General features: G+C 44.5%; 1 protein-coding gene and 1 long non-coding RNA gene across 11 annotated transcripts in view; one reads left to right on the top strand and one right to left on the bottom strand.

Annotated features, from left to right (window-relative positions):
* Window positions 1-16,957, bottom strand: part of LOC309341434 — a 36,754-nt gene extending 19,797 nt beyond the window's left edge. Inside the window, exon 1 of the long non-coding RNA XR_014156336.1 lies at window positions 16,857-16,957. This is a non-coding gene — a long non-coding RNA (uncharacterized lncRNA). The remainder of the gene's footprint in view (window positions 1-16,856) is intronic.
* Window positions 1-23,036, top strand: part of LOC309340951 (uncharacterized protein) — a 147,255-nt gene that overhangs the window by 119,197 nt on the left and 5,022 nt on the right. For 5 of the 10 annotated variants that reach the window (XM_081860240.1, XM_081860236.1, XM_081860235.1 and 2 more), the window contains 3 exons: window positions 16,189-16,270; window positions 16,891-16,973; window positions 19,719-19,845. In XM_081860240.1, the coding sequence (XP_081716366.1) occupies window positions 16,210-16,270; window positions 16,891-16,973; window positions 19,719-19,845 (271 nt within the window). In that variant the 5' untranslated portion in view covers window positions 16,189-16,209. Of the gene's footprint in view, window positions 1-15,505; window positions 15,999-16,188; window positions 16,271-16,890; window positions 16,974-19,718; window positions 19,846-23,036 lie in introns of all 10 variants that reach the window. The other 5 variants (XM_081860239.1, XM_081860238.1, XM_081860233.1 and 2 more) reach the window with 3 other exon arrangements.

Here is a 23,036-nt window from a genome sequence, read left to right as displayed (position 1 = left end):
CTTTGGTGGACATGCCCAAGGATTAAGACTTTCTGGGAAATGATCTATAATGAAATGAAAAAGGTATTTAAATATACTTTTCTGAAGAAACCAGAGGCCTTTCTCCTGGGCATGGTCGGCCAATTGGTGCCAAAGAAGGATAGAACTTTCTTTATGTATGCTACAACAGCAGCAAGAATACTTATTGCAAAGTACTGGAAGACACAAGATCTACCCACCCGGTAAGAATGGCAGATGAAGGTGATGGACTACATGGAATTGGTGGAAATGACTGGCAGAATCCGAGACCAGGGAGAAGAGTCGGTGGAAGAAGATTGGAAGAAATTTAAAGACTATTTACAGAAACATTGTAAAATTAAGGAATGTTAGAAGGATGCTGGAATGAAGTTATGGGGTTTTAGCAGAAATGTTATAAAGGATTAAGTAAAAATGGATTGTTAATTGGTGAAAAGAGAATGTAAAATTATAGTAAATTAAGATATTAGGATATATTAGGATAAAAACAAAGATGGAAAGGATTTGCTGAAATATCTAACTGAACTAGAATACAAAAAAGGGAGGTGTGAGGAGATTACGGAAACAAACAAATGAAAGTTACAGATAGGTAGCCGTGTTGGTCTGCCATAGTCAAAACAAAACAAATTCCTTCCAGTAGCACCTTAAAGACCAACTAAGTCAGTTCTTGGTATGAGCTTTCGTGTGCATGCACACTTCTTCAGATACCAGATATACTTCTTCAGGTATCTGAAGAAGTGTAGATATACTTCTTCAGGTATCTGAAGAAGTGTGCATGCACACGAAAGCTCATACCAAGAACTGACTTAGTTGGTCTTTAAGGTGCTACTGGAAGCAAATGAAAGATAAGTTATGGGAAGGTTTGATTTGTTTTTTTAATTGTTTGTAAAAAAAATTTCCTTTTTACTTATTATGATGTATTGTCTTGTTTTTTGTTGAATTTGGTGTTTTTTCTTTTTTCCTTTTGTAACCTTTAAAACTTTAATAAATATTATTTTTTTTAAAATACAGTACTTTTTAAAACAAAATTGGATAAATTTGGGGGGGGGGGAAGAATGCTCCATCTTTCTTCTAATTTCTTCATAACTGTAGCGTTTTTACATCACTTTCTGGGCGTGCAGTCAACTTCTTGTGCCATTTCTTTAATTTTATTATGTTTTACAAACCACAAAATGAAAAAACAACAAATAACCAACCAACATGATAGCCATCAAACAACACACTGTCAAAAGTCAACCTAAGCAAGTTGTGCTTCCTTTTTCTGGTTATTCAGTTTTGACTTTTGATAGAATACAGATACAGATTACAATCTTCATTAAATTATCTTTCCATTGATACATAATTCTATGGTATTACTCAAAACAAAGTGGCATTACGAGCCATCAAATATCTGAAATACACTTTCCCCCCAAAAGGCTTCCACAATTTTGGCCACTATTGTATATCAAACAAATTGACATTCATCAATCCATCACAATATATTAATAAAAATGTTGGTTAATGACAACCAACAAAGGCAACGAACAAACACCCCACTCCCTTCAGTTCTTCTTGATTTGTTCCTGAGGCTCTAATCCCGTTTTTGTCTCCATTGCAGATTTTGATGAATTGGAAAACAAGAACAAGGAAGAACATGACAAAACCCCCGGAGAAGAGAAGCCATGCAAAAATTTGGAATGTGGAGAGAGCAGCAGTCAGAGCTCCCATTCCACTTCCCAACAAAGAATTCTCATTGGAAAGAAACCCTATCAGTGCATGGAATGTGGAAAGAGCTTCAGGAAAAGCTTCAATCTCACTTCCCATCAGAAAATTCATAAAGGGGAGAAACCCTATCAGTGCTTTGAATTTGAAAAGAGCTTCAGTCTGGGCTCCCATCTCATTTCCCATCAGAGAATTCATACTGGGGAGAAACCCTATCAGTGTGTGGAATGTGGAAAGAGCTTCAGGAAGAGCTCAGATCTCACTTCCCATCAACTAATTCATACAGGGGAGAAACCCTATCAGTGCCTGGAATGTGGAAAGAGCTTCAATACGAGCTCCTATCTCAGTTCCCATCGAAGAATTCATACAGGAGAGAAACCCTATCAGTGCATGGAATGTGGAAAGAGCTTCATTCAGAGCTCCTCTCTCACTTCCCATCAGAAAATTCATACAAGAGAGAAACCCTATCAGTGCGTGGAATGTGGAAAGAGCTTCACTCAGAGGTCCTCTCTCACTTTCCATCAGAAAATTCATACAAGAGAGAAACCCTATCAGTGCGTGGAATGTGGAAAGAGCTTCAGTAAGAGCTCCAATCTCACTATGCATCAGAGAATTCATACAGGGGAGAAACCCTATCATTGTGTGGAATGTGGAAAGAGCTTCAGTTACAGCCACCATCTCACTTCCCATCAGAGAATTCATACTGGGGAGAAACCCTATCAGTGCGTGGAATGTGGAAAGAGCTTCACTCAGAGCTCCTCTCTCACTTTCCATCAGAAAATTCATACAAGAGAGAGACCCTATCAGTGTGTGGAATGTGGAAAGAGCTTCAGTAAGAGCTCCAATCTCACTATGCATCAGAGAATTCATACAGGGGAGAAACCCTATCAGTGCTTTGAATGTGGAAAGAGCTTCAGTATAAGCTCTAATCTCACTAAGCATCAGAGAATTCATACAGGGGAGAAACCCTATCAGTGCTTGGAATGTGGAAAGAGCTTCACTCAGAACTCCTCTCTCACTTTCCATCAGAAAATTCATACGGGAGAAACCCTATCAGTGTGTGGAATGTGGAAAGAGCTTCAGTACAAGCTCCTCTCTCAATTCCCATCAAAGAAGTCATAGAGGGGACTTTTTCCAATCTTCTTCCACCGTCTCTTCTCCCTGGTCTCAGATTCTGCCAGTCATTTCCGTCAGTTCCATATAGTCCATCAACCTGGTGATCTTCTGTCCGAGGCTCTTAACTCTTTTCCAAGTCCCTTCTGCAGGTCTTCTTCATATTTATACATACACTTTACTTTGCTTTCTGCTGATCTTGTTCTTAATTTCCTTCCTTTGATACTGAAGAGTAGATCTCGGGGAAGCTCTGACCTAGCAATGTTTTTATTCCTTCTCGACAGGTCAGCCAAATCTCCGTAGTTGAAACTAAAATCCAAAAGATATTTCATGGCGTGTTTCAAAATCCCTCCAAATCTGAAAGTCCCCACAGCTCCAATCTCCTTCTGACCCAGGTCCAGGTCCCAAAGGTCAGTAAATCCCTGCATGAGGTGATCTATCCAACTTTCCTTCTCCAGTCCAAGCAGGGCTCCAATCATCAAAAACTGACTTTCTCTGAATTCAATCATAGAAGGCAACAACTTATAGTCATCAAATTGCATCTGTAAGGCTGGGGCTCTCTCCCTCTCCACTTGTATTACTTTAGGTAAAACAACAACTTTCTCCCTCGCCTTCTCCCCAGTTTGCCATGTCAAAGTAGATTCCTGTATCGATTCCTGAATAGTTTCTGTATAGATGTTCACTTTTTGTCCCAAATTAGTCACTTTTTGTCCCAAGTTATCAATTTTGATGGTCATCAGATCCATCTTCTTGTGGAGCTGTTCCAATGAATCACTTATCTTACATTGCATCACTAAGGCTTCTTCTGTCGACATTCTTAGCTGATCCAAGGTCAATCCCTGGTTCTCATGGTTTTTTATCTTACAGCTGGAGATTCCACCAGCTCAACTCTTGTAACAGTTTCAAAGGCTCCCTCTAGAGGGAAACAATTTCTATTTGTATCAATCCTTTTAAGCACAGTTCAAGCAATAAAATTAGTTTCAATTTTCAGTTACTTTTACTCCTTTTTAAATGCAGAAGGAGACAATGGAAACAATATATTTCTCTTACTTAACTAGCTGTCAACAAACATTTTATTCGCAGTCAATGAACTTTCCCAAAACGTCAGTCTTGCTAGCAGCCCGTTTCCAGGTTCAGAGCGGTGGTAATTTGACTTTCTTCACTCTCTCCTGCAGGCTTATGCAATCCAAAATTTCCCCCTTCTTCTGCTTCCAAGGGGAGTTTAATGATTTTAGCTGATGGAAGTTTAATCCTTTACAGAGGACTTTCCAGGACTTTAGCTTGCAGGCTCTTTGCTTCAATCTATTTACAAAAGGGGAAGGTGGACTTCCTGTTTGAAACCTCCCCACTTCGGTGCCAAATTAAGATGTTTAAAAATCCAATTTTCCGTTCTACTCATGGGTAGTTGTTTAGAATCAAATTGTCCACAGGAAAGAGTCAGCGCTCTCCGGCAACAGTAGTGCGGCTTCACTCCATGAAAGAAGCAGTCAATTCGAAGCACCGCGCCGCTCACTGTGGAAGAAGATTGGGAAAAGTTTAAAGTCTATTTATCGAAATATTGTAAAATTCATGAGTGTCAGAAAAATATTGGAATGAAATTATATGGCTTTAGTAGAAATGTTATAAGGAGTTAAGCATAAATAAGTTTTATAGTATTAATGGAAAATAAGGTTAAAATAAGTTAAGATAATTATATGACAGAAAATAGAGAAAGATGGAAAGGAATTGCTGAAACAATTAATAGAAGTGGATTACAAAAAGGGAGGTGAGAGGAGGTCGATGAAACAAGGGATGAAAGATAAGGCATTGAAATGGTATGATGTATGTTTTTAAATTGTTTTTGCTCTGTTTTGTTTAGTCTAATGTGGTAATGTTGCGTTGTGTATTGTTTATATATTGTATTGTGTTGGGTTGGAATCTAGGATCCCTGGAATAACCAGGATTCCTTCTTTGGCCACAGAAAATTTGGGCAAAATTAAGCCTGCGACCTTAGGTGGAAGTGGGCCCGCCAATTGGGTGGGCATGAGCACAATTTCACCAGGTAAAACAGTGTCTTTAGTTTCCTGATTAATTAAATCAATGGTGAAATCAGAAGGTGTAACTTTAGAAAATTTTTCAATGGAGGAAACTAACAGCGGAGAGCTCTCTATTTGTTCTGGCCCAAGAGCGGGGCCGGCATGGAGTTTCCCGAACTCCGGCATTGATTTGCCCAATGATAGCCTTTTCCGCACTTTGGGCATTTTTTGGATGGTCTAGCCTTATTGGCATCACCATTCCTGTTTGCCCCCCCGCCAGGGGCTCTGCATTCTTTGGCAAAATGACCAGGGTGCTTGCAGTTGAAGCAATTACCAGTTTGCTTATTTCCAGCTTGGATGGCACCGGCAAGCAAAGACATTGCGTGGCTCTGGCTGTCGACATCTGTACAAGCTTGAATCATAATAGCCAGATCATATTTGGGGTGGTGTATGATTGACTGCAAAGCCTTTTTGCAATCAGTGTTTGCATTTTCAAAAGCCAATTTTTTCATCAACTCATTCTGAGCTCTAATATTGTCAAATCTGCCTGGAGACTGATTCTTTCAATCTGTCTATAAATTGGTGGTAAGGCTCCGAATGTTGTTGCTTAATATTAACAAAGGAGCTCAATGGTTGCCCTGAGACAGGGACTTTCCGAAAGGCGCGTTGTACACAGGTCGCGGTGCGACTGAAATGTAAAGGTGTCAATTGAGCCTGGGCTGTAATATTTTCATACTGACCAGCACCGAAAAGTTGGTTGGCTGAATGCTGTGGATCAGCCAGGGCTACTGCGCTATGCTTAAATTCACTTTCAAAAACCACATACTGAGCAGGAGATAAAAGCATGCGCATCAAATCCTTCCAATCTTGAGGTAGCATTATATAACCATTTGCAATCCCCTCCAACATCCCCAGCACATAAGAAGATTTGAGGCCAGAATCAGTGATGGCTTTCCTTAATTCTCTTAAAACAGAATAAGGAAGTGTCTCGTACATCACCTGTTGTTGCGCTGTGCCGGGGTTTGTATAAGAGATAGGAAAAGCAGATGGCATCTCCCCAGCCCATCCAGCCTCTTCCTCTAAGGAGAGGTGCCCTTGCCGCCTAGCTTGAGAAAGCGCGGCGTACAAAGCTCCGGTGGAAGAACATGCAGGGGCTGGGGCAGGCAAGGCAGGCAAAGGAGGGATGGGGGGGTGGATGGGTTTGTGGGTTGAGGGTAGGGAGGGTTTAGCAAGGTTGCGATGGAGGCAAAAGCTTTGGATAAGGGGGGGGGGATCGTCTGCAGCGGCCAGAAGGGCAGGTGCCGTCGGGGATGCCTGTGGTCCTAATTTAGTGACGGCATCTGCACATTTCTGCCAAGTAAGTAGACATTGAATCAGAGCCCTTGGTTCTGCAAAGAGGGTTTTTCCGATCTTTTGCCAAGTCTCTGATCCTAGAGAGCCAGATTCCGGATACCAGGGACACTGGCAAGCAATCTCACATAACAATTCTTCAATTTCTTTCAAAGAGATATGAGCACCCACCACCCGCTGCCTGACTAGATGGAGCAATTCTTTAGCATGCTCCTGCTGGAATTTTGTCATGTTAGGATATTTCCGTTCCACCTTAAAAGGGAGCAGGCTTTTGTGCGTCACACAGCCTGCGTATTTCCTGTTCACAGGATGTTTCTGTTTTGATAGAGCTGTTGTCTCTCTCTCTCTCTCTCGCTCTGCGCTGAACACGCTAGCAGGCAGTAAAGTTTTTCTTTGTCCTGACCGACGCTGAATAAACTTTCTAAAATGATTCTCTCCTGAGTGCAACTTTCGTTGTGCATTATCTGCTGATAAAGCGTGCATCAGTTCTGGAATGTGGAAGCTGTTTTCTGGAGCTCATGTCGCTAATTTCTGATACTGTACCTACGGGAGATCGGAGTACGGAGTCGGCTGGAGGCAGTGATGGCCTTTGTCTCCCTGGCAGTATCCCAACATGTCAATCCCCCTCCCATACTCACAAAGTAGCGCGCTGAGACTTTTCCAGTTGAGTGAAATGTGAGGATGGCTGTGAAGGGATCTGGCAATCACGTCGGGGTCACCAGATGTTGGGTTGGAATAAACGACAGACAGGTGGTGTCATCTGGGAGGCATCCTCCTAAGCATGTCTCGGGGAGTCCCTTTTATTGAATATTATAGCATTACCACACATGTGCTCGTTGCTGATTGGTTAACACATGTACAAAGCAAAAGATACATGCCACATATGTGCTTGGTGCTGATTGGTTAATACAAGTACAAAGCAAAGGATACATATAGGTATTAATCACCAATAGATTAAAGGCTGGGAAAGGGAACACGGAACTAGACAGGCATGAAAACCTCCTAATTAAATTATAATTAGTGATTAATAGAACAAGACCTAAAACAATTACTTATGATGGATAATGTGAAACTTAAAAGGGCATATCAATCACGTTCCATAAATGTGATCAACTATGCATTAAGAACAGGTCAGAATACCATGTTTGTATGAACTAAGTGTGAACTTGAACATTCTGGGGTGATGAGAAAATGTCTCAACCTAGAACGGTTTGTGCAGAAGCAGAAACTTTCCTACAGAAGCAAAACTTTCCTACAGTATTGTATTGTATTGTTTTTTCTTTCTTTTGCTTCTTTTTTCTTCCTTTTCTTCCTCTTCTTTTTTGCAAGGTTTAAAAGTAATAAATATTATTTTTTTAAAAAAAGAATTCATAGAGGGGAGAAACCCTATCAGTGCGTGGAATGTGGAAAGAGCTTCAGTCAGAGCTCCCATCTCACTAAGCATCAGAGAATTCATACAAACATTGGAAAAACCATTATATAGCTTTAGGAGCCAGGCAATGCGCACCTTTGGTTGATTGACATCTAATGCCCTTTTAAAATGTGGTAGGGAGGGGGGTTACAGATGTGTATTTTGTGTTTTTATATTGTCTTTTTATGTTGTAACTGTCCTGAGACATGTGGGAACAGGAGTCGACTTTTAGAGGCCGATGGGTCTTTGCCCCCCCCTAATATACAGTCGTACCTCTTGTTACGTTTGTTTCAGGTTACGTGTTTTCAGGTTGCATCCCGCGGTGACCTGGAAGTGCCAGAAAGAGTTACTTCCAGGTTTTGCCGCTCACACATGTGCAGACACGTAAAATGACATCACGCGAATGCGCAGAAGCGGCAAATCGTGACCTTCGTGTACGCAGACACACAGATGTGGATTGTGTTCCTTTCAGGTTGTGAACGGGGTTCCGGAACTGATCCCGTTTGCAACCAGTTGGCAAAAAACAAATGGTTGCAGAGAGCTTGCAGGGCAGCAGCTGAAGAAGGAGCAAAAAGAGTTTTCTTGTGTGTGTGTTTCTTTGTGGCTGATTAGCTGCTCTCCCTGTGCAAAGGTCAGAGGGGGCAGGGTTTCTGTTGAGTCAGGTGATTAGCTGTGGGAGGAGCTTATCAGAGCTTGCAGGGCAGCACAGTTTCATCCATCTTTTAGATTTAGGGGAGCTAGTCTCAAACGTTTGTTGGGGGAGACCTAGGGTTTTTTGGGGGGGGTTATTTGTCCTGTCTTCACGCTTTTTAAGATGGAGGACCACTGTAGCCTCCCCCAACAACACGTTTTCAAGATGGAGGGTGAGGGAACAGCTGCAGTCGCCGGTGGTTCCTGCGCAATGTTTGCCATCTTGCCAAAGGTTGCAGGCAGCTTTACCTGCAGCAATTGTATGTTGCTTGCCCTCTTACAAGACAAAGTCCAGCAACTGGAGGAACGTGTAGCTATGTTCCAAAGAATTAGAGAGCTGGAGCTCTTCTTGGAAGCAACAGAGCACACCGTCTCCACCAAGGAGGAGACAGGGGACTCCCCTGAGAAGGAGGCTAGTTCACCAACAGAGGTGCCAGATATATGGAGAAATGTGACTCAAAGAAGTAGGAGGCCCAGGGTTCACTCTAATTGTTTAGAATCACACAATCGCTTTGATGTCCTCTCCCCTAGCATGGAAGACGAAGAACAGACTCCATTTGAGGATGTCTCCCTCATTACAGTCGATCAGGTATATGAAGACAAGCAGCAAAGTCAGTCCTCAGGGAATGTGCAGGCGACATTGGAACGGACAGCTCACAGAAGAACCCTGACCAAACCTAAGAGGAGGCGTGTATTGGTGATAGGGAATTCCCTACTGAGGGGAACAGAAGCAGTGGGCCTGACAAGATGTCTTGGGAGGTGTGCTGTCTCCCCGGGGCTAAGATCCAAGATGTAACTGAACGACTGCAAGGAATCATAAAACCCACTGACAAATACCCCTTCCTCTTGGTTCATGTGGGAACCAATGACACTGCAAGCAATAGCCTCCAGAAGATCAAAAGAGACTACGAGGCTCTGGGCAGAAAATTGAAGCAATTACATGCACAAATTGTCATCTCATCTGTCCTCCCAGTTGAACGACGTGGCCCAGGGAGAGAGGGAAAAATAGTGGAAGTGAACAGCTGGCTTCGCAAATGGTGTAAACAGGAACGGTTTGGATTCTTAGATCACGGACTGCAGTTTCTTGAAGATGGACTTCTGGCAAGCGATAGGCTGCACCTCACAGCGGTTGGGAGGAATGTTTTTGCCAAAAAACTCAGAAACCTCATCAGGAGGGCTTTAAACTGACTAATGTGGGGGAGGGAGACGTGCTCCTGAAGGTAGGAGTCTATCGATTGAGGAAGATGATCATCCAAATGTCATAGACCAAATGGAGCAAACAGCACGCAGACCTAGTGGTGGGAGGAAAAAATCCTTAAATAAGAGACACGGGGGAATGATTAATGGACTTTTATGTCTGTACACTAATGTGCAAAGCGTGGGAAATAAACAAGATGAGCTTGACCTCTTGGTACAGCAAACTAAATATGACATAATAGGCATCACTGAAACCTGGTGGGATAAGTCCCACGATTGGAATGTAATTATGGAGGGATACAATCTATTTCAGAGAAACAGACCAGACAAGAAAGGAGGAGGAGTGGCGTTATATGTCAGGGATGTGAATACCTGTGAAGAGATCCAAGATTAAGAACCTCAAAGCCAAAGTGAGAGCATTTGGGTCAAAATTAAGGGAGAGAAGAATAACAGAGACCTCACTGTGGGAGTTTACTATAGATCCCCAAGCGAAACGGAGGACATAGATGATGCCTTCCTGGAACAGATGGCCAAGCATGCAAAAGGGAGGGAGATATTAGTAATGGGGGACTTCAATTACCCGGATATTTGTTGGATGTCAAACTCAGCCAGGAGCATAAGGCCAAACAGATTCCTCACTGGCCTTGCAGACAACTTCATTGTCCAGAAAGTGGGAGAAGCAACAAGAGGAACAGCCATTTTAGATCTGGTCCTAACCAATGTTGATGACCTGGTTAGTGGGGTAGAAGTGGAAGGATCATTAGGCGCGAGTGATCATGCTCTTCTGAAGTTTACTATACAGCGGAAAGGAGCAGCCAAGCATACTAGGACTCAATTTCTTGACTTTAAGAAAGCCGAATTCATAAAACTTAGGGAAGTGTTGGGTGAGATCCCATGGACAGTAATACTAAAAGGAAAGGGAGTTCATGATGGCTGAGAGATAGTAAAAGCACAACTTCAGGCAATACCAATCAGATGGAAACATGGAAGGTGCCTAAAGAAGCCAGGGTGGCTATCTAAAGAACTTTTAACTGAGTTAAGATTAAAAAAGGATGTGTACAAAAAATGGAAAAGGGGGGAAACCACCAAAGAGGAATTCAAACAAATAGCCAGCACGTGTAGACACAAAGTCAGAAAAGCTAAAGCACAGAATGAACTCAGGCTTGCTAGAGAGGTTAAAAGCAACAAAAAAGGCTTTTATGGGTATGTCCGTAGCAAAAGGAAGAACAAAGAAACAGTGGGGTCACTCAGAGGAGAAGATGGTGAAATGCAATCAGGGGACACAGAAAGGGCTGAACTCAATGCCTTCTTTGCCTCAGTCTTCTCCAATAAAGAAAACAATGCCCGACCTGAAGAATTTGGAGCAAATGATTCAGCAGAGGAAACACAGCCCAGAATAACTAAGGAGATAGTACAAGAATACTTGGCTAGTTTAGATGTATTCAAGTCTCCAGGGCCAGATGAACTGCATCCAAGAGTATTAAAAGAACTGGCAGATGTGATCTCAGAACCACTGGCAGTCATCTTTGAGAATTCCTGGAGAACAGGCAAAGTCCCGACAGACTGGAGGAGGGCAAATGTCCCTATTTTCAAAAGGGGGAAAAAAGAGGACCCAAATAATTACCGCCCAGTCAGTCTGACATCAATACCAGGGAAGATTCTGGAGCAGATCTTTAAGCAAACAGTCTGTGAGCACCTAGAAAGGAATGCTGTGATCACCAATAGTCAGCATGGATTTCTGAAAAATAAGTCATGTCAGAGTAGCCTGATCTCATTTTTTGGCAGAATTACAAGTCTGGTAGATGAAGGGAACACAGTGGATGTAGCCTACCTTGATTTCAGCAAAGAAGCTGGTAAAATGCGGACTTGACTATGCTACCACTCAGTGGATTTGTAACTGACCGAACCCAAAGGGTGCTCATCAATGGTTCCTCTTCATCCTGGAGAAGAGTGACTAGTGGGGTGCCACAGGGTTCTGTCTTGGGCCCGGTCTTATTCAACACCTTTATCAACGACTTGGATGATGGACTCAAGGGCATCCTGATCAAATTTGCAGATGACCCCAAACTGGGAGGGGTGGCTAACACCCCAGAGGACAGGATCACACTTCAAAACGACCTTGACAGATTAGAGAACTGGGCCAAAGCAAACAAGATGAACTTTAACTGGGAGAAATGTAAAGTATTGCAGTTGGGCAAAAAAAGGGGGGAGAGGCACAAATACAAGATGGGTGACGCCTGGCTTGAGAGCAGTACATGTCAAAAGGATCTAGGAGGCTTGGTTGACCACAAACTTGACATGAGCCAACAGTGTGACGTGGCAGCTAAAAAAGCCAATGCAATTCTGGGCTGCATCAATAGGAGTATAGCATCTAGATCAAGGGAAGTAATAGTGGCACTGTATTCTGCTCTGGTCAGACCTCACCTGGAGTACTGTGTCCAGTTCTGGGCACCACAGTTCAAGAAGGACACTGACAAACTGGAACGTGTCCAGAGGAGGGCAACCAAATTTGAACATGGCTATCATATCACCCCCTTAACCTCCTCTTCTCCAGGCTAAACATGCCCAGCTCCCTTAGCCGTTCCTCATAAGGCATCGCTTCCAGGCCTTTGACCATTTTGGTTGCCCTCCTCTTGGACTGGGTGTTCCTCAGTATGCAGATGATACCCAGCTCTACCTCTTGTTTAAATCAGAACCAGTAAAGGCGGTGAAAGTCCTGTGTGAGTGTTTGGAGGCAGTTGGAGGATGGATGGCGGTTAGCAGATTGAGGTTGAATCCTGACAAGACAGAAGTACTGTTTTAGGGGGACAGTAGGTGGGTGGGTGTGGAGGACTCCTTGGTTCTGAATAGGGTAACTGCCCCTAAAAGACCAGGTGCCCAGCCTGGGAGTCATTTTGGACTCACAGCTGTCCATGGAGGTTCAGGTCAATTCTGTGTCCAAGGCAGCTGTCTACCAGCTCCGTCTGGTACACAGTCTGAGACCCTACCTACCCCCAGACGGTCTCACCAAAGTGGTGCATGCTCTAGATATCTCTTGCTTAGACTACTGCAATGCACTCTGTGTGGGGCTACCTTTGAAGGTGACCTGGAAACTATAGCTAAGCCAGAATACGGCAGCTAGACTGGTGACTCGGAACGGCTGCCAAGACCATATAACACCGGACTTGAAAGACCTACATTGGCTCCCAGTATGTTTCTGGGCACAATTCAAAGTGTTGGTGCTGACCTTTAAAGCCCTAAATGACCTCGGCCCAGTAGACCTGAAGGAATTTCTCCGTTGTTCTGCCCGAACACTGAGGTCCATCACCTTGGGCCTTCTGGCGGTTCCCTCACTCTGAGAACAGAAGCTACAGGGAACCAAGCAGAGGGCCTTCTTGGTGGTGGGGCCCTTCCCTGTGGACTGCCCTCCCATCAGATGTCAAGGAAATAAACAACTATCTGACTTTTAGAAGACATCTGAATGCAACCCTGTTTAGGGAAGCTTTTAATATTTGATGGACTATTGTATTTTAATATTTTGTTGGAAGCCGCCCAGAGTGGCTGGGGAAACCCAGTCAGATGGGCGGGGTATAAATAAAAAATATATTATTATTATTATTATTATTAGTATTAACACCAAACTGGGAGCGGAGGCTAATGTTGCAGAAGGCCGAATCAGACCACTTTATTCTGCCTTGGTCAGGCCCCACCTAGAATACTATGTTCGATTTTTGGCACCACCATTTAAGTATCTTAAATTTTGTTTGCCAGGAGAAATGAAGAAGGTGGGGGAACACAGTCCATATTCCTTTTATAACACGTGGCCAAAGTTTATTGAATACATAAATTGTGACGACTGTTGCAAGAATCCACCCAGCACTCATAGGAAAAGGTGGTGTGATCTTTTTTAGAATAATCAAATGAAACTTTAACACATGGCAGAATGAAAGTCTACAATTCCATCAGGACAAGTTATTTCTTATTTACTGTTGTAACCATTGCTTTCTTTAAAATTATCTTTTGTACCATGAAAAAAAATAAAAGCAATATTTTTTTTCTTTTAAAAAGGAGGTAGAGAAATCATGTGTACTATTCCAATAATCTGCTTATATGTGTTTTCTGTTATTTGGAGACTGTAATTTCACATTATCTATGTGTTTCTGTGTGTTCAGCACATATGATTGCAGGTGAGACTGAATAAAAGACTTCCTAGGAAATTCCCTTTGACTACTTCTGTATTGTTTCAAATGTGACGTCACTTACAGATAAGAACAAATAATATTTATTGCTGACAAATCCTACTATCGTCAGCTCATAAATCTCCAACCCAACAAACGCTGCACTTAGCATGAGCAGCTCCTTTCTTCCCATTTCTTAGTTGGAAATAACTGATAATAGAAAGGAAGAAGGGAGATAGACCCTTTCCCTCAACCTTCGGGGATCTGGGGGGCTTCATTTCACCCCTTAGTCCTGCTCCTGAAAGCTTGACAGATGTGGAGTATTTGCTCACACACAGCCATGACTTAAAAATGAATCTTCAAAAAAAATAAAAATTGAAAATGGTATTGCATTCCTAAAAACTCTCAATAAAGCATTTCCTGTAGATCCCCTCCTCTCTCTCCACTCCTTTTCCCTGCAAGCTCTTCCTCTGGTTTCTGGCCAAGGGAGGGAGATGCTCAGAGTCCAGCCAAGAGCCTCGCCCCCAAAAGGACATCTGGGCATGGGCGGAGCCGGGGGGGGGGGCAGCTGGCCCCCAAAATGCATAAGAAATAATAAAAATCTGAGAGAGGGCTGAGCGAGGGAGGACTCGGCCTTGCAAGGGTTAAAGGGAACCGAGCTGCCTTCCTAGAGAGGACAGGAAGCAAGGGGGGGCAGGTCCTCCAGAGCCAAGCCCCCCCCCCAGTCCTTCCCTGCTTTGGGGTCTCTCCTGCAAGGGCTGCCTCTCTGTCCCCCTCCTGGGATCTGGTGAGTCTCCTCTCTCTCTCTCTGGGATCTGGTGGGGGTCCCAGGGCTGCAGCAGGGGAGGGGGCCTGGGGGGCCTGATCTGCTCCTGCAGGGGGGGGGACCCCAAGTCAGGGGGGAGGAGAGGGTCCTGCCAAGGAGGGGCCAGGGCTGCCACGCTCTCCTTCCTGGAGATCAGAGGATCCCAAACTCGTTTGGCCCTCCGCCCCCCCCTTTCAGAAAAACAATGCTTCTCCCAGGAAATCTCATTTCTTTAAACAAAGGAGTCCCTGGGACCTTAACTCTCTGTCTCTCAGGGTCACTGCACAACAGAGGAAACATGTGCAAATTGTTTTCCAAAGCTGGACGAGGAGGTGGACTAGCCCCTCCCCAAGAAAACCCCCAGGGAGGGAGGAAGAAAAGGTGGGAGAGAAAGGAGAGGAGTAAAGAGAGGGATCCCAGCCCATAGTCTGGCTGCTGCATTGCAATCCAGTTTCCCAGTGTCTCCCAGGGCAGCTCCCCACGGAGTCCACTGCAGCCATCCCCTCGCACCCAGAGCAGGGCATCCCAGGACCACATCCTCTCTCTCCCAAAGGGATTGTTGCTAGAAAACCAGCTGAGCCAGAAACGGGCGCAGCTTCTCACTGAGCCTCCAGGGACCTGGGCATCAATGGCTGTGCGTATGTTAAGCTATCTAAGAGAGTAATCATAATAAATTGGCCGCCTAAATTTCAAGGGAGATGTCTTTGGCCCCGCCCACTTGGCCCTCAGGGGGTTTTCCAGATACATTCCTGGCCCTCAGAGCAAAGAAAAAGGGACCCCACCCCAGGAGTCTGTCTTGAGAGCAGCAGAGAGTCCAAGTGCAAGAAAAGGAGACAGAAGCAGGGGAGTGGGGGTGGGGGGAGCAACTCCTGAGGACCCCCAGGTGAGGACCCCCACTAGAGCCAAGCATCCATTTTTCATTTTTCAAAAGATACAAGTGACTCCCTTGTCAGTCAGTTCTGACTTCATGCATTGACTGGAAGGCTCAGGGAACCATCCCCCCCCCCCCGTCCTACAGATTCTGTAACAGAACAATGTGTTTGCTTTGTAGGTTTTGGTACAGCTTCTCATTCAGACGGACAGAACCTGGCAGAAGACCAAAGGGTTCCTTTCGATCTCTCAGAGGCTTCCTGAGAGCACAGATGGATGAGCGAGACTCAGCTGGCCCTGAAGCAGGAAGAGGCCATGCCATCCAAACTGGGAGCAGTGGGGGGTTATGGGAAAACCCTGTGCAGAAGATCCTGGGTGAGGCGGACGCCCTCCGCTCAGAGGTGCAGAGCCAGCAGTTGAGGCAGTTCTGCTGCCAGGAGGCCAAAGGACCCCGAGAGGTTTGCAGCCGACTCTACCACCTTTGCCATCAGTGGCTGAAGCCAGAAAGGCACACGAAAGCTGAGATGCTGGACCTGGTGATCTTGGAGCAGTTCCTGGCTGTCCTTCCCCCAGAGATGGAGAGCTGGGTGAGGGACTGTGGAGCGGAGACCAGTTCCCAGGCGGTGGCCCTGGCTGAAGGTTTCCTCCTGAGTCAGGCAGAGGAGAGAAAGCAGGTGAGAGAGACCTTTCTCTGGATACTCCAAGGGGCTCCAAGCAGGACGGAGAACATCCCATAATGCTCTACTGATGGCCCATTCCAGAAAAAGCATCCATGGAATGAGATCTCGCACCCTTCAAGTCTTTGTCATTCTCTTTCTAGTATTTCTCCCCATTCTCTGTTTTGAATCCTTGTTTCTTTCTCAGGGAAAGGATCTCTTTGCAGAAATGGACCTGGATTCCTGTGAGGCAGAGAGGCCTCCGTTGGACACCAGAGAGAGGCCACTGGGTAAGGCGGAAGGTGGCTTTTCTCCATTTGGTCTCATTCTGTTGGTTTTCCAACTCATCTGAGGGTTCTTTTCATCTTGTTTTGGGGGGAGACAGTTGGGAACAGGGGTCCAGAGGAGGGGAGATGTATTTTTGCACAATTAACATATGAAATTTGGGATGCAGGTGGCGCTGTGCGTTAAACCACAGAGCCTAGGACTTGCTGATCAGAAGGTTGGCGGTTCAAATACCTGCGACGGGTTGAGCTCCTGTTGCTCGGTCCCTGCTCCTGCCAACCTAGCAGTTCGAAAACACATCAAAGTGCAAGTAGATAAATAGGTACCGCTCCGGCGGGAAGGTGAACGGCGTTTCTGTGCACTGCTCTGGTTCGCCAGAAGCAGCTTAGTCCTGCTCCCTCGGCCAATAAAGCGAGATGAGCACCGCAACCCCAGAGTCGGCCACGACTGGACCTAATGGTCGGGGTCCCTTTACCTTTACCTAACATATGAAATGGGCACAAAGTTCCTAATGCACTCAGCAGGTAAGGCTTCTCAAAGGCCCATCTATAGTTAGAGATGCCCTGTTTCACCTGTGAGAGAAGCAGGCACTCCTGGCATCCTGATTACCTTTTTTCTTTTGCAGGTGAAAGAATGATGCCAGCAAAACCTCCTGATCCATCTTTTCATGGGGGCAGAAGGGAAGCAGCGGCTGTTGAACCAGATCAGGTCAGGGGAAGCTACCTTGTGGGGACAGAGGCCGAGGGATGGAGCAATGTCATGGACTGGTTGGGCACAGAGGAATGGTGGGAGGAAGCAGCCGGGGAACCAGGAAGGGAAGATGGCTCAGAGCTGAAGGAGTGGAGGTGGAGGAAGGATGAGCGGTCAGAGGGAGAAGAGGGAGAAGCCTGGGAAGAGGAGGTGTCAGAAGCTGAAGGAGTAACAGGGCTTAGTGAGCTGGGAGACTCTGTGGCAGAATGCAGTGCAGAATCAGAGGCAGAAGAGGAAGGAAGCGAGTGGGAGAAGAAGGTCGAGAGGCTGAGGTGAGTCAGGATAAGGAAGAGCCACTGGTGGCTCCCTCTTCTTCTGCTAGAAGCCCCCCTCCCTGCTTGTCTCTCAGAGCCAGGAAACGTCTGACAATGGAGGAGCAAAGGCAGGCTGCACATTGGCGCACTGTTCAATCACTTGCCAGAAACCCCAGAGAGGAGGGGACTTGGAAAGCTGTGGGGAGTGGGGGGCCTTGCCTCTTGGCAACTGATTTCATGGAGGAAGACCCTGACATGGAATTCTACTCAATATTGATCCAGAGCAGAACTCCAATATATAATTAGCAGAGTAAAATTTAAACATGTTATAGGATTCCCAAAAAATAGACCAGAGGCAATTGTATTTCATTCATCAGAGCTTTACTGCTACTGAAGACTAATGAGCATAATGGTCACAAATCCAATACATTGGCACTGCCCATAAGAAATCCAGTTGCAGCAGACTTAACATAAATTCTTAACATAACTTATAATAAGTCTAAACCTTAACACTAAGCATACTGTGTACAGAACATCAGAAAGAACCGAGACAGAAAGAGAAAGTGAAGCCCAGGCTCCTTCTGGCCTCTTATTATAGTCAGCATGACCTTACAGAAGAGATAACAGAACCAATTTAAACCAACTGTACTCACTTTCTCCGAAGGAATAACCCAAACACCAGGAACTTTCTGCTTGTTTCTTCCAGAGCCCTCTTGAATTAATTAGAATAGGAAAGAGGTCTACATATCAGATCAATACTTTCTGTACTAAGAAATGCAAACCAACAACCTCCCCATTTATTTTGTGAAGGAAGTACTGGTATGCAAAACACTTATAGAAAAACATTTACACAAAACAGCTATCTTATAAACCTTATCTTATCTTATCTTATCATCATCTCATCTTTTCTTATTTTAACTTATCTTATCATCTTATCTATAATATATAAACTCCACTCAAATATATAAACCAAGGCCTGAAAGCCACACTTTATAGCAGGCAGGTCCAATGTCCATTTTGGGGACCTAAAGCCCAACAATTTCAATCCGAAAAAAAAGGTCAGCAACTTTGGTCAGCCCTCACACATGTTTACTACATCAAATCTGGCCTTCTTTGAAAAAGGTTTGGGCACCCCTGCTTTATAGCAAACCTAAACGGCTTCGGTCCAGTATACCTGAAGGAGCGTCTCCACCCCCATCATTCCACCCAGACACTGGGGTCCAGCACCAAGGATCTTCTTGTGGTTCCCTCGCTGCGAGACGTCAAGTTGCAGGGAACCAGGCAGAGGGCCTTCTTCGTAGTGGCAGCCATGCAGTGGAACACCCTCTCACCAGTTGTCAATGAAATAAACAACTACCAGACTTTTAGAAGACATCTGAAGGCACCCCTGTTTAGGGACGCTTTTAATGTTTGCCGCACTATTGTATTTTAATATTTTGTTGGAAGCCGCACAGAGTGGCTGGGGAAACCCAGCCAGATGGGCGGCGTATAAACAATAAATTATTATTATTATTATTACCTCTCTAACAAAATACTCAACAGAGCACCTCTTTACAAGAGCACTTAAACAAACTTTGCACTATATAATCTCACTTTTCATATACCTCCACACTAAAGAAACTTCGACCTAGACTAGTCCATTAATTGACAATACAAACTGGCAGACCCTCAGGGAATGAGCTGCTGTTCTCATGAGGCCTGAAACTCAGCCAAGTCTGTGAATATCATGTTCTTGCTAAGAAAGAGTTAACTCCAGCTGTGAACTGTGGGATTTCCTGCCCATATAACTCTGTGACACCAGCCTTCTGAATATTGCCAGTACGATACATCTTTAGTTGCAGTTTTCATGGAATCCTAGAGTTGAAAGGGACCCCAAGGGTCATCAAGTCCCACCCCCTGCATTGCTGGAGTCTCAGCTAGATCACCCAAGACAGATGGCCATCCAAACTAGGCTTATAGTATTTCTATATTCACCACTGACTGCTGAAATAAGCTTCTATGCTGTGGACAGACAATAACAAATAGTGGCCAGGAGTCACCTAACTAGCCCCATCCATTGCAAAATGGGGCCTGCCCCCCCATTCCTCCTCCTCTCCATGCCCCCATGAACCCCTTGAATTTGGCTGTAGGGCATTGGGAGGGAACTCCCCAGAACAACTCACGAGGAGAGGGGAAAGTGGATTCTTCCATCGGGCAAACTGGAATGCTTGCGTAGGCAGAATGATTTGAAAACCACAAGGGGGAGTACCAACTATTTGCACAAAGACGAATACCCATAATTAATGAAATAATTTATTAAAATGTCAAAATAGACATCCAGAATTAAAATGTGCAGCAAAGGAATCCTATTGAAACAACACCACAATTTACAAGAAGGAAACCACAGAGCATTGTGTAGCAGATCATATTTCTGCTGTCTCAGAGGAGGACTTTTCTCTTTTTCTTTCAGGGTCCAGTGTGCTTTGAAGATGTCGCTGTTCGTTTCACGGATGAGGAGTGGGCGTTGCTGGATCCTGACCAGAGAGCTCTGCTTAAGGACGTCATGGAGGAGAATCGTGGGATCGTGGCCTCTCTTGGTAAGGCTCCCTGTGGGATCGTCCTAACTGCCTGGAAATTCAAAAAATACCTCTATTTGACAAACCTCATATATTTTCACAGAGCTCAACAGCGCCCCCTACAACACCTGGGAACCTAACACCCCCACAATAAACCTTGAACAGCAAATTACAGTTTTTTCTGTCAAAAATCTTCCTCCAGTTCTGCCTTTTTATACCACGATTCGACTGGTCTGAACTGCCCAGGCATCTTAAATGTCAGCTTCAGAGTTGTTAGGAAAGATAAGTAGCTTCTGTCAGGTTTTCTGTTTTTGATTTTGCTGCTGTCAGTCTTGGGTTGACCAGAGAGACGACTGACACTGGAGATGGAGGGGATGCCATGACTGGGCCAGACAACATTTGCCCCAGAGAAGAGCCAGGCTGATTGAATCTCAGGTAGTAGTAGAATTAATAATAATAATAATAATAATAATAATAATAATAGTAATATTTTTAATTTATATCCTGCCTATCTTCCAACACACACACACACATATATGAAACATTAATAATAACAATCTGATCCGATATAAAAAGTACATTAACTTTAAAATGAACAACTTACACTAGTGGCCAAAATTGTAGAAACCTTTTGGGAAAAGTGTATTTCTGAGGTTTGATGGCTTATAACACCACTTTTTTGGGGAATAATACCATAACGTTATACATCAATGGAAAGATAATAAAATGAAGAATGTAATGCAATAACATTTATAAAGGATTATTTATTAGAACAGCAGTCATAAAGAAGAAAAGTGAAATACATAGAAAAAAGGGGATACAGTGGTGCCCCGCAAGACGAATGCCTCGCAAGACGGAAAACCCACTAGACGAAAGGGTTTTCCGTTTTGGAGGCGCTTCGCAAACGAATTTCCCCATGGGCTTGCTTCTCAAGACGAAAATGTCTTGCGAGTTCCTGCGGGGTTTTTTTTCCTCCCCCCCCCCTTTTCTAAGCAGCTAAGCCGCTTATCAGCTGATCCGCTAAGCTGATAAGCCGCTAAAAGCTGCTAAAAGCCGCTAAACCGCTAATAGCACTAATCCGCTAAGCTGTCAATGGGCTTGCTTCGCAAGACGAAAAAACCGCTATACGAAGAGACTCACGGAATGGATTAATTTCGTCTTGCAAGGCACCACTGTATACAAAAATTCTCACTATGTCAAATAATTCTTAGTTTGGTAACCTTTAGCTTTAATTACAGCCTTACAATGCCTTCCCATGGAGTGAACCAAGTTTTTTAGTTCTGCAGCTGTAATAAAGTGAAACCAAGACTGAATTATGGCCTCTGTTAATTGGACTTTATTGCTGGGTTGCTTCTGACTAACAAGTTTCTTTAGGCGGCTCCATAAATTTCTGATTGGGTTGAAGTGTGGGCTATTCCCAGGCCATTCAAGCAGTGGAATATCTTTATCTTGAAAGCACCTTTTGCACACAGCACCAACATGACATGGAGCTGAATCCTGTTGAAGTATAAAATAAATAATTATTTATAGAAATATATATAAACGCTTAACTATCTGGGAAAAGATCATATGTGGAACACTTCAGTTTGGGCTCAAGTATTTCATTTATGTTTTTAAAGCATTTACATTCCCATTATTGACACAAATTCTGCCCACTCCTTTTGCTGTCATACAACCCCAGATCATAACACTATCTGGGTGTTTCAAAGTCAATGTAATGCATGTAAATCTTCTCCGATTCTTCTCCTTGCATATTTCATGCCATCACTACCAAGCGAGGAGATTTTGGTCTCATTGCTCCTAATAACACTGTCCCATTGTTCCACTGTCCAGTTAACATGGGTTTTAGCCCAGTTTAATCGTTTCAGTCTTGGCTTGAGAGATAACAGTGGCTTTTCCCTTAGAAATCTAACATTTAGACCAGTCCTTGCACTCAACTTCATATTACATTTTGCCATGACATCTTGTAGACACCCAGATGATTTTCTTCTGTCACATAGGCACAGTGTCTCCATTCTTCGATCATCACTTGCTGTTGTGCACCTTTTCCTGCCTTTACCAGTCTGATTTTGTAGTGACTTGAGTTTCCTTATACCTCTTCAACAATATATTGTTAAGGGGACTTGAGGGGGCCTACAATTTGATATGGGTGAGATAAGGCAATGAGTGGAAGACTGCATTCAATACCAGATATGGGACTTTCGAGTATTTAGTCATGCCGTTTGGTTTGCAATCAGGTATGGCCACCTTCCAGGCCTTCATCAATCACGTGTAGGCAGACCTCTTAGACAAATGGGTCTTATTGTACCTCAATTACCTCTTAATTTTCTTGGAGAGCCTTAAAGCACATGTGCAACACGTGAAGGAGGTGTTGTGATGGCTGAGGGCACACAGGCTCTACGCCAAGTTGGAGAAATGCCAGTTCCACAGGAGAGAAGTGGAGTTTTGGGGGTATCAAGTGTCTCCTGATGGGGTGTAAATGGACCCTGCGAAGGTGAAGACGGTGTTAGAGTGGCAGAAGCCCAAGACAAAGAAGGACTTGCAGAGGCGCTTGGGCTTCACTAACTATTACCAGAAGTTTGTGCCCAACTACTCGCAACTCACCACGCCCCTCATGGACTGTATGAGAGGTAAGAAGCCATTTGCCTGGATGGAGGAGGTACAGCGTGCGTTCAAGAAGCTCAATGAGATGTTTGCAGAAGGAGTATCTGTACCATGCAGATCATTATCAACTGATGGTGCTGGAGTCGGATGCTTCTGAAAGGGCGGTAGGAGCAGTGCTGCTTCAGGAAGATAGCCATGGCAACCTGAGGGCATGCACATTCCACTCTCGGAAGCTGAACACCTCGGAACAGAACTACACCATTTGGGAGAAAGAACTGCTAGCTCTAAAGGAAGCCTTAGGGACATGGAGGCACTTCCTAGAAGGAGCACAACACCAAGTGGAGGTGTGCACAGACCACAAGAACTTAGAATACTGGCAGACCGTGACACAACTAAACCAGAGACAAATCCGATGGGCGCAGTTTTTTGCTCATTTCAACTTCCACATACAATATGTGCCAGGGCATCAAAATCAGAGGGCAGACGCCTTGTCTGGGAAACCTGAGTACATGGAGAGAGAACAGAAACAAGAGTTGAAACACATTCTGAAGCCAAAACAGTTGCAACTGGTGGTGGCGCCTGTTGTCGGAGTAGATGAGTTTAAGCAA

This window comes from Podarcis erhardii, assembly GCF_964252035.2.
Source record: "Podarcis erhardii genome assembly, chromosome: 4".
Lineage (NCBI taxonomy): Eukaryota > Metazoa > Chordata > Lepidosauria > Squamata > Lacertidae > Podarcis > Podarcis erhardii.
The sequence above is the reverse complement of the archived record's forward strand: the minus strand, read 5'-3'. Positions and strand labels throughout refer to the sequence as shown.